Raw genomic sequence first — 15,328 nt, 5'->3', positions numbered from 1 at the left:
CCTTAATGAGAGTTAATTAATGTTCATCACAGAAATAATTATGGTAAGGAATAAAGCTTAATTTTAAAAGTCTTTCCTTAAAAAAAAAAGAGCATTTTGGGATATAATCAACTTGTAATGTTAATGTCAGGCACAATTTGAGATAATAAATACTTTTGGAACTGTACCATGATTCGACCCAGATGCAGCTGGTTAAATTCTAATGAGTACCATATGCAGTACGTAATCTGGACTGGTAATTTGAAGTGTATGTGTGTTTGAACATATATAATAACAGTTGACTTTGATCAGTGTTATTGTACTAGACAGTACATATTATATAAGATCTAATTGTTATTCATTGTACTAGCTACCATACCAAAGGCTATAGATATCATGACAAAACATGTATAATTATTGTTCATCATACATGTATTGATTATTATGAATTCATAATTCCCTAAATATTTATCTTTTGTTTTATGATTATCTTAAATAATGTTTATTATACACAACTGTATTTTCTTTTTTTGCTCACAAGCATGTTGATAAATATTTAAAAAATCCGGATATTTCACATTCGTCGTGAAAATTTTATTTTTACTATTTTTGTATATCCGGTCGCGTTTTGGTCTCGGCATTCTCGCCATTTTGGGTCATTCTTATGGAAAGAAGTTTTTGGGTGTAATTAATTGTGAGTAAAGGCATTTGTATATTTTTTATCTCTGCTAAACATTTTTTAATGTGCTGAACGATTTCACTAAATTAGTAAATTGTTCATGTTTCAATGATGCAGTAAGAAAACTTCTGTTATTCCTATCCCGCTAATACGAATGAGGACAAGAAATGGCGGCGGGAACGCAAAATTTTAACGGTCATACTAAAACACGCCTGCCGACGCCTGCCGGGGAAAACACGCCTGCCGAGAGAAAACCGCACGCCTGCCGTTTACCTGATGGATTATTTTAATATTTTCTTTGATATTTTATTTAACTTAACTAAATTAAGTATCATAATAACAAAAAGTTGACTTTATATTGATTATTTAGCACAAAATTAGCAAAAATGTTCAATGTTGGTAAAGATAGATAACTCTTACGTAGAATTCATACGCCTGCCGAGGAAATCTAGACGCCTGCCGTTTATTTGATGGATTATTTTACTTTTTTCTTTGATATTTTATTTCTTTTAACTAAATAGATGATAATAGAAATCAAAAGTTGATTTTATATTAATTAATTAACACGAAATAAGTAAAAATCGAGTAAGCTGATCGCTCTTACGAAGAAATCATACGCCTGCCAAGAAAATGTATACGCCTGCCGTTTATTTGATGGATTATTTTTATTATTTCTTTGATATTTTAGTTTACTTAGCTTAATAATTGATAACAGAAATAAAAAGTTTACTTTAAATTCGTTAATTAACACAAAATTGGTAAAAATCGGTAAAATAGATAACTCTTACGCAGAATGCAAACGCCTGCCGAGAAATTCTATACGCCTGCCGTTTATCTGATAATTTTTTTTCTTGGATATTTAATGTTTCCTAACTAAATACATGATCAAAGAAATAAAAGGTTATTTTGTATTTGCTGTTTAATGAAAAATATTATTAAAAATGTTCAAATTCTGTAAAGAAGACAAAGAGTTCTTACCCTGCTTACGCCTGCCGAGACACTGAGTTGTAAGCCTGCTGATTTAATCATTTATCCATGTCTTTTATTTTTATTTCTTGAAAAACTTCAGCTTTTTACATAGTTATCGTTATACTGTATTAGTGTTTTCATACCCTTATTCTTTTGTTGCAATTAATTAAAGATATATTACAAACTCGAATCAGGGACATATGTATACTGTTATAATATACATGTACATGACTTTTGTATGTCTCTGCTCGAATTTTAAGATTAAAGATGGTCTCTAGTTTTTCGAAGAACCCTTAAATTATGCATGTATTTTACGTATAATCAAAATATTTTATGTTATATATTCATACGATCTAAAAGAGGTGTCTGATATAAGAAGGAAAGTATACTGATGTGAACATATATAATTAATGCACTGTTATACTAAGTTCAGAAATACGTATGGAGTCAAACTGTAAATACTGTGTTGGGTGAACATGTAAATACAAAATTCAAGACATGTAATGGAAATTAATATTTACACCAACTCAATTAATTCAAAAGATGCAATTCGACAATTTCATTTCTTTAGAGAAGTGGACTGGCATAACCTTTATCCGTGTATGAAGGCTACATAATGTATTTCTTAAACAAACAGGCTAGCGTACTTAAATTGTGTAAGCATTCCAGATTTTATAAATAGTTATGCTCCTAAATTATTAATTCTAGTAAATGTATATGGGGAAAGGTTAGACTTTTTAAGCAAAGTGCATTTACAATTTCGTACACAATTAGTTCTGTACAATGTTTGTAACTGTTTACATCTTGAAAACTTTTTCATCTCAAGACATTCACTGCCTAGTTCACCAAACTATATCTAAATCTCTAGATTCTGATTCTGTTTCGCTGCGTTTTTAAAATCAAATATTTACATGTACAGGACATTCATAAGCCTGTAGCAAAAATTTACATTGCATGATATCAGTGTAGCGGATAATTATCCATTCAAGGGAAAGAGGGGTATGGGGGTATCAGTTTGAATATTAAAAAAAACCGGCTTTTTCTAACAAGAAAATCTAACATAGACTCAATCATACCCCACTATAGACTTTTGAAACCCAATACACGCTTAACCTTCCAGTGATGACTTATTCTGTTCGTAGAAGATAAAAAGCAGACTTATAGAGCATGCAATTACCAAATCAAAGCAGAACTCTGTAGGTTGATTCAATATTCACAATCAATATACTGGTATAATTATTGCAGCTTCATGTCCAGTATATGCTTTATTTTGAGGCTATCATTCAGTATTAAGTTCGTTTCATTTTCCCAAGCTGATGAAAATGTGACCGGGTTAAAATTTTACGATTTATGGTCTCAGTTTTTAATGGAGAAAAAAAAGAACCCTGGTTTAACGTTGTAAAGTGATTCAAATCATGTAAATATTCTTGGTTATTATATAAGCCTGGACTGTCTCGTAAATAATAATGAATGATAATTTCCCCTACAAAATAAGTTTTGTTTTTCTGTATATTTTATAAGCTTCTCGAGGATATACATCGTCGGATACCCACGGGTGATCGCGTCTTTTACTTACTGATAAGTAGGTATAAGTTCAAAGGCTATACATAGTATCCATACTTAAGAAGATCGACTCGTTCATAACTATTTTTCTCAGTCACCTAAAACACATGAGAGAGAGAGAGAGAGAGAGAGAGAGAGAGAGAGAAGGGGGCTTGTGTACAAGGTATGTGCTTCACGGTCGTCTTCCAATATACAGGTAGGTAAGGTCTATTGTTTCTTAAGAGACAAAAACCCGTTCAATTCACACAGAATACACAAGAAACTAACACGTGTATGTATACACGTGTATCAGTAGAGCAACGATCATTAGTTATCTTTGGATATGTAGCCCTAACCCCGATTCGCCCAAAATATTATAGCAAAGAACATAATGAGTAAATTATTTTGTTATTCGTACATGATTTATAATAAAATGAGATAAAAATACATTAATTTGTATGTGCATGTTCAGATTGTGGTCCCGTTTTTTTATTTACAAAACTGTGAGTGTAACCGTTTGAGGGATAGTGAAGTGAATGATATTGTAAGCCGTATGGTATGATTATATATGTTACATTAAAGTTTTAAAATTCAGAGAATTTAAAACTGTCTATAACTTGTTAAAGATAGTTTTAAATTCTCTGAATTTTAAAACTTTAATGTAACATTATAGATAGTTTTAAATTCTCTGAATTTTAAAACTTTAATGTAACATATACATTGAAGAATCAATAATTACGAATGCATGCATTATTCTTTCTTTTCTTTTTTTATCAAAACCTCCACGACCTACGATTAATTATAGTCAGTATGGTTGATTAATATAAAAATTGTCGGGAAGATATTTTACGTTCATTAAGTTCAAAGACAACCGATCTCCATAGAATATCGGGTTCATTTTTGACTCAGAAAATTTTTACTCATGAAATAAATTAAAACCGAAAAAAAACACCACGTTCAGATGTCGAACATTTGGAATGTGAATGTCTTACGCTTACCGACTCGCTGCAGTTTTCTCCATATTTTTATTGAATTTTTTTTATTGAAAAATACATGTACTAGAACAGTTGAACGCAGGTGCAACTACATTTATTATTATTTTTTCTCTTGATATTTGAATTGTTTCCGTTAATGAAGAGAGAAAGAAAGAGAGGGCAGTGGATGGAAAAGACGGAGAGAGGAGAGAGAGAGAGAGGAAGTGAAAGAAGGAGAGGAGACAAAGATAGAGGGAGAGAGATAGAGATGCAAGAAAACAGCTTATTTTCTTCCTTTAACACGCAAACAACTATATACACGTATGTACACGCCACATTTCTAAAGCCCTCTCCTTTCTCATAAGGGTTTCCATATATAGCAGTGGCGTCGGAAGCAAATTGAAAGTGCCCCCCCCCCCCAGTTCCGACGCTTTTGTATAGGAAAACACAATTTCTGTTGGTTAACATTTTTAAAACACGATTTTTTATCCAGTATTTAGAAAAACTTTAAACAGGATTGGTCTATAGACCATGAGATCGTGGAACAGTATCATAGATCGGTCCTTGTGATCAGTAAGCTGTCGTAGATTAGGATATTTCAATATCAATGTTCTTGCTAACAATAACAATGTTAGTATAACTCATTAACGCCCATCAAATATTTATATCAGTCACCATTCATTAATTTTTGGGGGGTAGATCTAAGAATTTTTCTTTGGCTTTGTAAATGATTTTCACTCATTCTTTTCATGAGTGGATCTACTCAGGGGGAGGTGGGTAGAGTTACCCCCCCCCCCCGGTAAAACACAAATTTCTTACGGAAGTTGGGGTGACGGAGTCCCCACCTCCCTTGGAAAATATTTTTTTACATACTAGTAAAATTACCAAATATTTGCCTCGACACCACCCCCCCCCCCCGGACAAACCTAAATGCTAATCCCCCTCCCCCGGAAAAAAATATACTTGATGCACACGTTTCGTGTTACGTTTTAATATCATTAAAATCTAATTTTTTTGCGTTAAGCGAACAGTTATGATATTGATTAATAGTATCCCTCTTTACTTCACAGACAGTTTTATTTCATTCTTATTCTATGATCATGTACACAGCTGACTGAAGAAAAAAAAATGATGAAAAAAATCATTAAATGCAATAATATAGGTATTCGACAAGCGTAAAAGCGTACACATGTATATTCCTTGGGTGTTTTATATCTATAGACGTGTTGATAAATCTTACCCTGTATATCTATCATAAAAAGCTTCTGTGACAGGCGCAATCAAAATATTAAATTCTGATAGAAAACAAAACTTTGTCAACCTTAAAAGGGATGACATACATACATGTATTATATCATACTCGTATCACCCGACTTCATATAATATGATGAATCAATAGCAGCAATAAGTAAAGTTTTGAACATAATTATAAGGCAAAATGTTAAGTCTATATATAGCAATCTTAAGTAATTCATAAATTAATTTATACAAATAAAAATGACATAAATAAAATGGCAAGCGTGCATATTAAATCGACAGTCGTAAGATTTCTACATAAGAGTTTTCCCTTTATTTTTAAGCCCTTCGCAATTTTTTTCCTTTTTATCTATGCTTGCTATTTAGTACAGTAAAATAAAATACTAACGTAAGAAAAATATTAAATCATTCAGGTAAACGGCAGGCGTATGGATTCCGCGTATATTTACCCATGTTTTTTTCTCATGTTGTGTTAATTTAAAAATGTGGTTAATTTTCATTTAATCTGATCATTTATCAAGTTACAAAACATTAAATATAAATAAAAAAATTTAAAGTCATCCACCAGCAGGTAAAGCGGCAGGCGTGTACTCTTCTCGGCGGGCGTTTGCATTCTGCGTAAGAGTTATCTATTTTACCGATTTTTACCAATTTTGTGTTAATTAACGAATTTAAAGTAAACTTTTTATTTCTGTTATCAATTATTAAGCTAAGTAAACTAAAATATCAAAGAAATAATAAAAATAATCCATCAAATAAACGGCAGGCGTATACATTTTCTTGGCAGGCGTATGATTTCTTCGTAAGAGCGATCAGCTTACTCGATTTTTACTTATTTCGTGTTAATTAATTAATATAAAATCAACTTTTGATTTCTATTATCATCTATTTAGTTAAAAGAAATAAAATATCAAAGAAAAAAGTAAAATAATCCATCAAATAAACGGCAGGCGTCTAGATTTCCTCGGCAGGCGTATGATTTCTTCGTAAGAGCGATCAGCTTACTCGATTTTTACTTATTTTGTGTTAATTAATTAATATAAAATCAACTTTTGATTTCTATTATCATCTATTTAGTTAATAGAAATAAAATATCAAAGAAAAAAGTAAAATAATCCATCAAATAAACGGCAGGCGTCTAGATTTCCTCGGCAGGCGTATGAATTCTACGTAAGAGTTATCTATCTTTACCAACATTGAACATTTTTGCTAATTTTGTGCTAAATAATCAATATAAAGTCAACTTTTTGTTATTATGATACTTAATTTAGTTAAGTTAAATAAAATATCAAAAAAAATATTAAAATAATCCATCAGGTAAATGGCAGGCGTGCGGTTTTCTCTCGGCAGGCGTGTTTTCCCCGGCAGGCGTCGGCAGGCGTGTTTTAGTATGACCCAAATTTTAATTCTTCAAAGTTAAAGCTGCAAACGTTATATTTAAAACAACAAAATGAAGACAAATTATTTGAATTTTTAAAGGATTTATTGTGTTTCATTTTCAAGTACGATCTTGATTTTTCTTTTTTCAAATTTCCTCGATTTTGTTAATCTATACAAGGAAGACCAAGAGGGTTGCAAATAACATTTTCAAACCCAGGGGCCATGTGGGATCCCAATTTTTCAAGTTATACAAGCCCACAATAATATTAGGAGCCCACTGATATTGCATGTTTTATTGTTGTAAATCAGGTTTTGTTACATTCTTAATATGGGATAATTTCCACATAAGTTAATTAAATTACTTCCAATGGGAAATGATTCTTGAATGTATCATTATACTTATAGAAAATTGTAATTAGTAAAGGAAATAGAAATCTAGAATGGAATATAATCTTTTATATTAATCCATTCGGCAAGCTACCAGCTATAATTTCTTTGCAACTTTGCATCTCCAAAGTTTGTGAAATTTTCGATCATTCTGGTGTCGCTGTTAAGCAAGCAGAGACATAGATATGTTATTTATTCATCTCAGTGAGATTCGTTGAGACTGAAAATTTCTGATGAAGAGATGTTCGTCAAAAATTTTCAGTCTCGACAAATCTCACTGAGATTAGTTTTTTTATGTCTCTGTTGTAGGGTACCAAAAAAAAAAACTTTTTTTCCTTCATTTTGAAATGAAGAAAAAAAACTTTTTTTTTCCTTCATTTATTTTTTCAACCATTTGACAGCAAACTATACTGTATTTTGACAGCAAACTGTAAGATGAATTATTCATAATCATTAAATTATTATTGTTTTAAATAGAGTATTTCTTTGTTATTACAGAGCTATGATATGATTTGGGATATATAACGGCAAAAGGATGGTTGATGCAGAGACGCAAACATATACCTCTCTTTCGGAGGATGCCCATTATATGGTAAGAGTAATATTTGTGGTGACATTCAAAAATTTTTTGTTGAATGGCATGCTGAAATATAAAGCTTTTGCGCCATTGTTTACAATTACAGAATCTGGGATTTTGTTCACAGTTACAAATAATTTTTATTGTGTAGCATTTCATAGTTACCGGTAGATCAGAGACATAAATAACAGAGATTGGCAACTCTGCCATTAGTGTGTTTTGTTGTTGAAAAATGGTACGGGACCAACATTACTTTGATAACTACATTTTAGTGAACTGAGATAATTATCTTAAACCAAAAGTATATTATTTTAATGAAAAGTATGCATAGGTTTTAGACATTTTTGAAACAAAAAATTGAAAAATAAGATTAATATATAGAAAATGTATTGGCCAGCTATAAAGCATCGGCGAAATCTCTGACAACGGGAAGCCAACTGCTTCCTAAAACTCCTCTTTTAATATTGTTTATATGACATAAACTCATGAAAATATAATATTTTGAATGTGTTGGTAATAGGTTTTAGCTGTTTATATTTCGATATAATTGTTTATTAGAAATATATACTGATTTAAACTGGGAACACTTTACAGTAGGGACCACAGGATTTCGTGAGATTTCGATCAGCTGCCAATCTCTGTTATTTATGTCTCTGGTTAGATATTGCATATACATGTACATATATAGCAAAGAGCATGCTTGTTTATGAATTGTCTGTATGATTTAGCTCTACTGATTCAAAAAAAAAATATATACATGTAACAAAATATATAATTATTTGATGGAGAGGATGAAATAAAATGTTTGAATGCCCTTCCCAATGTTTTTCTTGATGAGATCTTTACTAGATTAAAGAGAACAGCTTAATATATTGTTCTTATAATTTTTCGTCTCAGTATGTGATCCTGTATGTTACAGTAGAATGTACATGTTTCTATTATAATATACTTTTTATATCTTCAACACAGGTGCAAAAAGCTGTTGAGAAGGGAAATGATATATTTTATGTCAGCAACAACCTAAATACCAAGGAAACAACATACTTTGGAACTGATCTGGGGAAGAAGTTCTTGGATAGCAAAAGAGAACTGCTTCTTGAGTTCTACAAGTTCTGTGTTGGTATGTGAACAGAATTACAAAGAGAAAAGAATCTAATGACACTGTCAACATAATACATTTGATTGTGTGTTTTGTTTCACATTTTTTTATAGCTAAATCAAGTTCATTTATAATGATTACATAACACCCTAAGAATGGTGCTAAACAAAATTGGTTCATTTTTTTGTTCAATCTCATTTTCATTGAATATTGCACATGTCAAATACAGTATATTGCAATTGTAGGTGACTAACTTAATGTTTATATTACATGTATTAAGATTCTTTTATAATATTGACAAATATATAGTATCTAAAATGTTTTTTCTAAAACTGATCAGTTCTGTTAAAGTTGTATACATGTGTGTGATGATTTTATGAAGGTATGCATTAATCACCACAAATGATAATATATGTGTAAATTTAATTAAACTTTTGTAAAGTGTTAATGAAAATGCACCATGTTTTCTTTCTCAGAGACTTATTCATCAGAGTCAGGTGTTGTTGTCATCTCCTCAGAGAGCACAGAGGAGGCCACCACAGCAAAAATAGAGGATGACATAACAGAAGAGGTGGAAGATGATAAAGATGAAGACTGGAAAATGGAGAAGAAAACACCAGGGGGTTCCAATAAAATTAAACACTCAATCAGACGAAAAGTGGAAATTGAGGAAAAGATGGGGGTTAAGTGTGATAAATGTTCTCAGATTTTCAAGACAGATGAGTACCTTAAGCAGCACATGCAGATTCATGAGAGAATAAACTACCACTGTCCAGAATGTGACAGGCCCTTCAGTGTGAAGCGATACATATACAATCACATGAAGACCATGCATAACAAAGATTACAATGCCTCCATTCAAATTAAGATGACTCCCTACATACCGTCAGACTGTCCAGAATGTAAAGAAACTTTCCCATCTATAGAAATGTTGGAGATACACATGGACAGAGAACATAGCACTAAATCTGCCAAACAGTCGGGGTCAAAAACTAGTACACCTAGGGCATCAGACACCCCCAGAACCTCTCAGAGGATCAGAAAAGTTACAGAAAAGATGAAGAGCAGTCAAGAGGCTTTGAATTTAAATTCAGAAGGAAACGAAGAGAAAAATGCAGATGCAAAACTAGAAAAAGAAAAGGAATCATCAAGTCCTAAGGAAGACTTTGCATTTGTCTGTAGGGTGTGTCAAAAAGGATTCAACCTAAGACGTTCAATTGGTGTTCACATGAGAAAATCCCATAACATGGCATACCAAGAGGAGGAAGTAGAAACTGAGAAAGAGAAGGAGGCAGAAGATGTGAGTGAGTCGGTGACCACAACCCCTGCCAAGACAGCAGATTCAGTAGGTGATCAAGAGGTTGTATGTACAACAAGATCTGGGAGGAAGTCCAAGAAGTCAAGTAGACTTCTAGAAATAGAAAGTACAAGCATCATGCCAGAAAGTCCAAAAAAGGCGGCGTCAGAAAAGCCAACTGCTCAAGGAGCTGCTACAACATCTGAAGAAAACGGAGATGGGAATGCAGAAAGTGACAACAATAGCCAAGAAAATCAGCCCGGAACTAACAATGCTGGAGAAAATAGGGAAGGAGAAGAAACTGCAGCTATTGAAGAAATGGAAACAGAAACTGTTGGAAAAAAGGAGGAGAAAATATTTCAAGATGAAGAGGAATTCAAACCTAACATAATAGAGGAAATTCAAGAGGACGATGAAGAGTATAAAGTATCAGAATCAGAGGATGTCCATGAATCGGATGAAGATTTCAAGATTTCTGGAGATGAAGATTTTGACCACAAGACTCGTAAAAGTACTCTAAAAGGTCAACGACTTTCAGCAAGAGGTATTAAAAGAAAGTCAATGTTTAATGACAGTGTTGAAGTAGATGGAGTCTTGCTAACAACTCCAGGCAGAAAAAAGAAAAAGGATGGCAATATCAGCATTCCACTACAGAGAGTATCCAACCAGCACTTATTAGAAGGACGATGTGAGGAAACAATAGTTAATAATAAAGTTTGGTACAGATGCCTTCTTTGCAGCAAGGCTATGAGAATGCGTACAGCAATTATCAAACACATGAAAACTCATGACGAAATGCTTGAGGGGACTTACCAATGTTACATATGTGATGTACGCTTCTCCACTAACTTCAAGCTTGGTAATCACCTTAGAGATACTCACAAAAAACTTAACGCCTTTGAATGTGAAAAGTGCAAGCTCAAGTTCAGTGGTCGTAAGGCATTCATAGAGCATGAGTCCATTTGTAATGTTGACCCTGATAGTGTAACACCTCAACCTCTGAGTGAAGAGGAAATAAGAATTCAGACAACTTGTATTTTTTGCAAGGAGGTTTTCCCATCAAAAGAAGAACTACAAGAACATGAAAACACTCATATGAATGAAACTGGAGCCTTTCTCTGTCCACAATGTGACCTCACATTCTTAGAAAAAAGCTTTTGCAAGCTTCACATCTTGACTAGTCACAGTCCTGAAGAGAATATGGTGGAGGAAAAGAATGTAAATCCACTTCAATGCCGTCTGTGTTTGAAAATCCTGAACACTCAAGAAACATATGATGCTCATATGAAGATCCATGATGATGAATCCCTGGTCTGCAAAATTTGCAACAAGCGATTTAATTATCCTTACACTTTGAGGAACCACCATCTGCTTCACCATTCGGATGACTTCCCTTTTGAGTGTCCACATTGTCCTCAAAAGTTCAAGCTGAAGCGTTACATGACAAAGCACGTCAGCGACAAGCATGAGGGGGACGGGGTAGCTAAACCAAAGTCGGACCTGGATACCTGTAAAATATGCGACACACCGTACGTGTCCAAAGTTGACCTCCTGGAGCACATGAAAGAAAGTCATGAACATGTCATCAACACTCACCGTAAGGCAACAGACGACTCAGAGAAGTTTGCATGTGCAAGATGTCACAAGGTTTACAACACTGTGGATGATTTCATCCTTCATGTCTCCAACCACAGGCCAAAGAAGAAGCTTGTGTGTGACCACTGTGGAAACACTTTCAACACTAAGTCTAACCTCAATACCCATGTGTAAGTACATGTATTATAATATGTGCTGTAACCTTAAAAGAGAAAAACATGTACCTTCTAAAAACTAACTTGAGTTAATGCTAAAAGTCTACTTGTGTTACATTTGTATTTCTAGTTGATAGGTGTTTGCATTTATCGTTGTTATTGTTTTGCAGGAGATTGAAGCACAGTACAGTGCGTCCATTTGAGTGCGACATCTGCAACAAGAAGTACGCCCTGCGCACACTTCTGAACCAACACGTTCGTTTCCAGCACTGCAATGAGCGACCAGTGTCTTGTGACATCTGTGGAAAGGGATTCCGAACAAAGAGTCAGCTCCAAAAACATAGCTATTCCCACAGAGAGAACACCATTGACTGTGAAGTCTGTGAGCACAAGAGCTGGACAATGGAGGGCTACAAGATCCATTTGGTGGCCACCCATCCCGAGCTGGCTATTGAGAAGAAAATCCATCACTACACCTGTCAGTACTGTAGCCGCAGGTTTGCTGTGCTCCATCAGTACAAGCGGCATTTGGCTATTCACACAGGTAACCTTGTTAAAATGTTATAATAAAATTTCCTTTTAGAAATTGCAGATATAAAAATTTTTGGCTCTAAAAATCCCTCTAATATTTAATTGGAAAGAGGTAGTTAAAAAACCAAGTTTTTAATTTCATGTTTGTACCTAGCTTTGTTTCTTTGAGATATCTGATCTTTGAGACTGTATTTGATGTTTTATGTATGATTGTCTACAGGTCAAAAGCCCCACAAGTGCACCCAGTGTGACTATGCCTGTTCCAGTGTGGGAACCCTCAACAGTCACATCAAGAGAGTCCACAACCCTTCCAGTCGAATCTTCCAGTGCAACTTCTGCTTCATGACCTTCTCTGAGGCCGGAAAGATGTACCGCCACATGGACACCACCAAGCACATTGAGAACTGTCGCCGCAACGGTGTGGACCCGCACACCATCAGGGAGGATGTTTCTTACCTGATCAAGAGCAAAGAAAACACCACATCTAGGCGTGGGTACAACATGGGGCAGTCCATGAAGAAGATGAGACCGACAGAGATTATCATTGAAAATGTGGATGCCATGGAACCAGAGGTCCAAGTCGAGGCGGTTGTGGAGGACCCAGAGGAGTATTCTCAGGAAGAGTTGAAGATTGAGGTTCCAATGGCCACCTCTGAGGAGGAGGTGACTGAGGTCATCCAAGAGGTTCAGGAGGTGCAGGAAGAGGAGGTACAAGAGGGAGAGCAGCAGATCGAGATCAACAGCGAGGTCCTGCAGCAGATTCTTCAGGGAGCAGCTCTGGGTACCGACCAACAGCTGCCGCAAAACATTGAGATCAAGACACAGCTAGACGAGGACGGCATGCAGTGTTTTGTCATTCAGCTCCCTGAAAACTCAGAGTTCACTGTGGTTTAATTGATTAGGTTTATGTTATATCTATTTATTCCAATTTGACTTTTCGAAGAATTAAATCATGCAAAATTTGTCCACATTGTAATATAAGTTATTTAGAATTGTCAATGTTTTATGGTTATTTTAATTTACCTCAAGGCAGTTTATTCACATATTATTTGACATATAATCAAACTAAATCTTATCTTCTTTTTTTTAACTTTGAAATGATCATTATGATGTTGACTAAAAATGTTTGGAAGGCAATAATAGCATTGTATTACCATATTTGAAATATGTACATGTAAATACCTAATATTGTTTACCGTATATAAAAACTGTAACCTGTATATTTTTGTCCTCAATTCATCTGTTAATTAACTGAAAAATCTAGTATGATAATATTTACAGGATAGTTTTAGCCCAAGACAGCTTGTAAATTGTTATTTAAATAAATTGTCACCATAGTGTTAAAAGGATTATACCCTCTATATTCCTGTACAAAATGTTCTGAATATGTTTTCTTGGCCCCTATCTTGTGTCTTGTGTAAGCGTTTTAAATATACTTTTCAAATTGGATTGTAATACTGTAATGAAGTAGATCTTTTTGTAGTTTGTATTTTAAGATGATGAAATAGAGGGTTTTCCCCCCTATTATTGAGGTGTTTCTGAATGCAACAAACTTTTGCAACATAATAAAGAAAATATTTATTTTTAATTACATGTAACTACTTGGGTCAGTTTAACACTGCTGTGAAAGAAATTATGTACGGAATAGGCAGTATCTGAGGCTATAGTTTTGGAGGAGGGAGGGGTTATGAATGAGTAAAGTTAGAAATGCTAGGAAATTTAGGTCTATTATAATGTTAAATCTTCCATGTCTTTGATTTGGTTACCATAGTAGATTTTCAGTTAGATATGCAATTTTTCAAATGTAAAAAACAAAATCGGCTATGCATATCTAAATTAAATGGACCCCACAAAGCATTTAAATTAAATTTTACTGATAACTGATGAGAGAAATAAAACGTCTGTATCTTGGTCAAGAATTTTTTTAAAAGCTTTTTATCTTCATCCTGTATTTGAAAAAGATGCTTGTATTGCCTACAACTATTTTTATAGTATATTACATGTACTAGTGTATGTAATGTTAAATGTGTACCCTTGTTTTACAGGAAAAGTTAATCTGGTCTAGTAGGTTTTTCACAAATAGTTCTGTTTTCAAGAGAAAGAAAAAAAAGCCAATACATGTAATGATATAGTCAATTAGTTTTGTTTTGGTCATTAAAAACGTTTAGTCACATGCATATGTTTGTAATTATTTTGTTAATACAGCATCATACTTATATTTTTGTTTTAAAAAAATATACAAAGCTCTGGAAAAATTCCAGTTAATGGCTGTAGTGTACTTATGTACAAATGATTGATGTTGAAAAAACCATGCAGACTCGAAGCCACGACAGAAACGGAATATGCTGGCTATAAATTTTCACTCCCTTTGCCATATAATAATATACCTGCATAATTATTTATATTTACTCTTATAAAGTGAGTAAAGGTGCGGAAATTATTGTTATCAGTGAATGAAACTGCTAATTGGAGCACAAGTTTTATGGATTCCAAGCTGTACTTTGACTGTTATCTCGAATTTACTATCGGCATTTTTAAAACAAACAATGTCATTTAATGCGCGTTTAATGTAATTAAAACTGCAAAAACTCATTTTAACAGTGCTGTTGCTCTCTTCCAAAGTTTACCATAACGTATTTCCTTTGTTTCACTTCTGTGAGATACGGCCAATGTTAGACTAAGTATCCATTTAATAGATCTGTTGACATTGTCAAGGTAAGAGGTTTATTGTCATTTAATTAGTACATGAATATTACAAATCATTAGCAGTCGAAGCCCACAACGCTTTCTCCATACCTAAAGAGTTGCACCAAATATATACATACCCTATTTATTTTTAACGGCTATTTCATGTTTGCTGCATAGTTATACCTATTTTTAAATTTATCTATGTTGTTATTACGGCT

At 33.6% G+C, this 15,328-nt stretch overlaps 1 protein-coding gene across 1 annotated transcript; it reads left to right on the top strand.

Moving 5' to 3' along the window:
* Positions 1–588: 588 nt before the first annotated feature.
* On the top strand, positions 589–13,444 carry LOC105319956 (zinc finger protein 91). Its single transcript, XM_034457924.2, has 6 exons — positions 589–673; positions 7,666–7,759; positions 8,714–8,864; positions 9,320–11,906; positions 12,062–12,435; positions 12,643–13,444. Exons 2-6 carry the CDS (start codon positions 7,703–7,705, stop codon positions 13,314–13,316), a joined length of 3,843 nt encoding a protein of 1,280 aa, XP_034313815.2. The 5' UTR covers positions 589–673; positions 7,666–7,702; the 3' UTR covers positions 13,317–13,444.
* The last annotated feature ends 1,884 nt before the right edge of the window (positions 13,445–15,328 follow it).

This window comes from Magallana gigas, chromosome 7 (assembly GCF_963853765.1).
Source record: "Magallana gigas chromosome 7, xbMagGiga1.1, whole genome shotgun sequence".
Classification (NCBI taxonomy): Eukaryota; Metazoa; Mollusca; class Bivalvia; order Ostreida; family Ostreidae; genus Magallana; species Magallana gigas.
This window is presented reverse-complemented; position numbering and strand designations above follow the sequence as displayed.

Coding starts and splice junctions, on each gene's coding strand:
- LOC105319956 (XM_034457924.2), top strand. CDS start 7,703: ATGGTTGATGCAGAGACGCAAACATATACCTCTCTTTCGGAGGATGCC. Junction 7,760..8,713: donor CGGAGGATGCCCATTATATG/GTAAGAGTAATA, acceptor TCTTCAACACAG/GTGCAAAAAGCTGTTGAGAA. Junction 11,907..12,061: donor TCTAACCTCAATACCCATGT/GTAAGTACATGT, acceptor ATTGTTTTGCAG/GAGATTGAAGCACAGTACAG.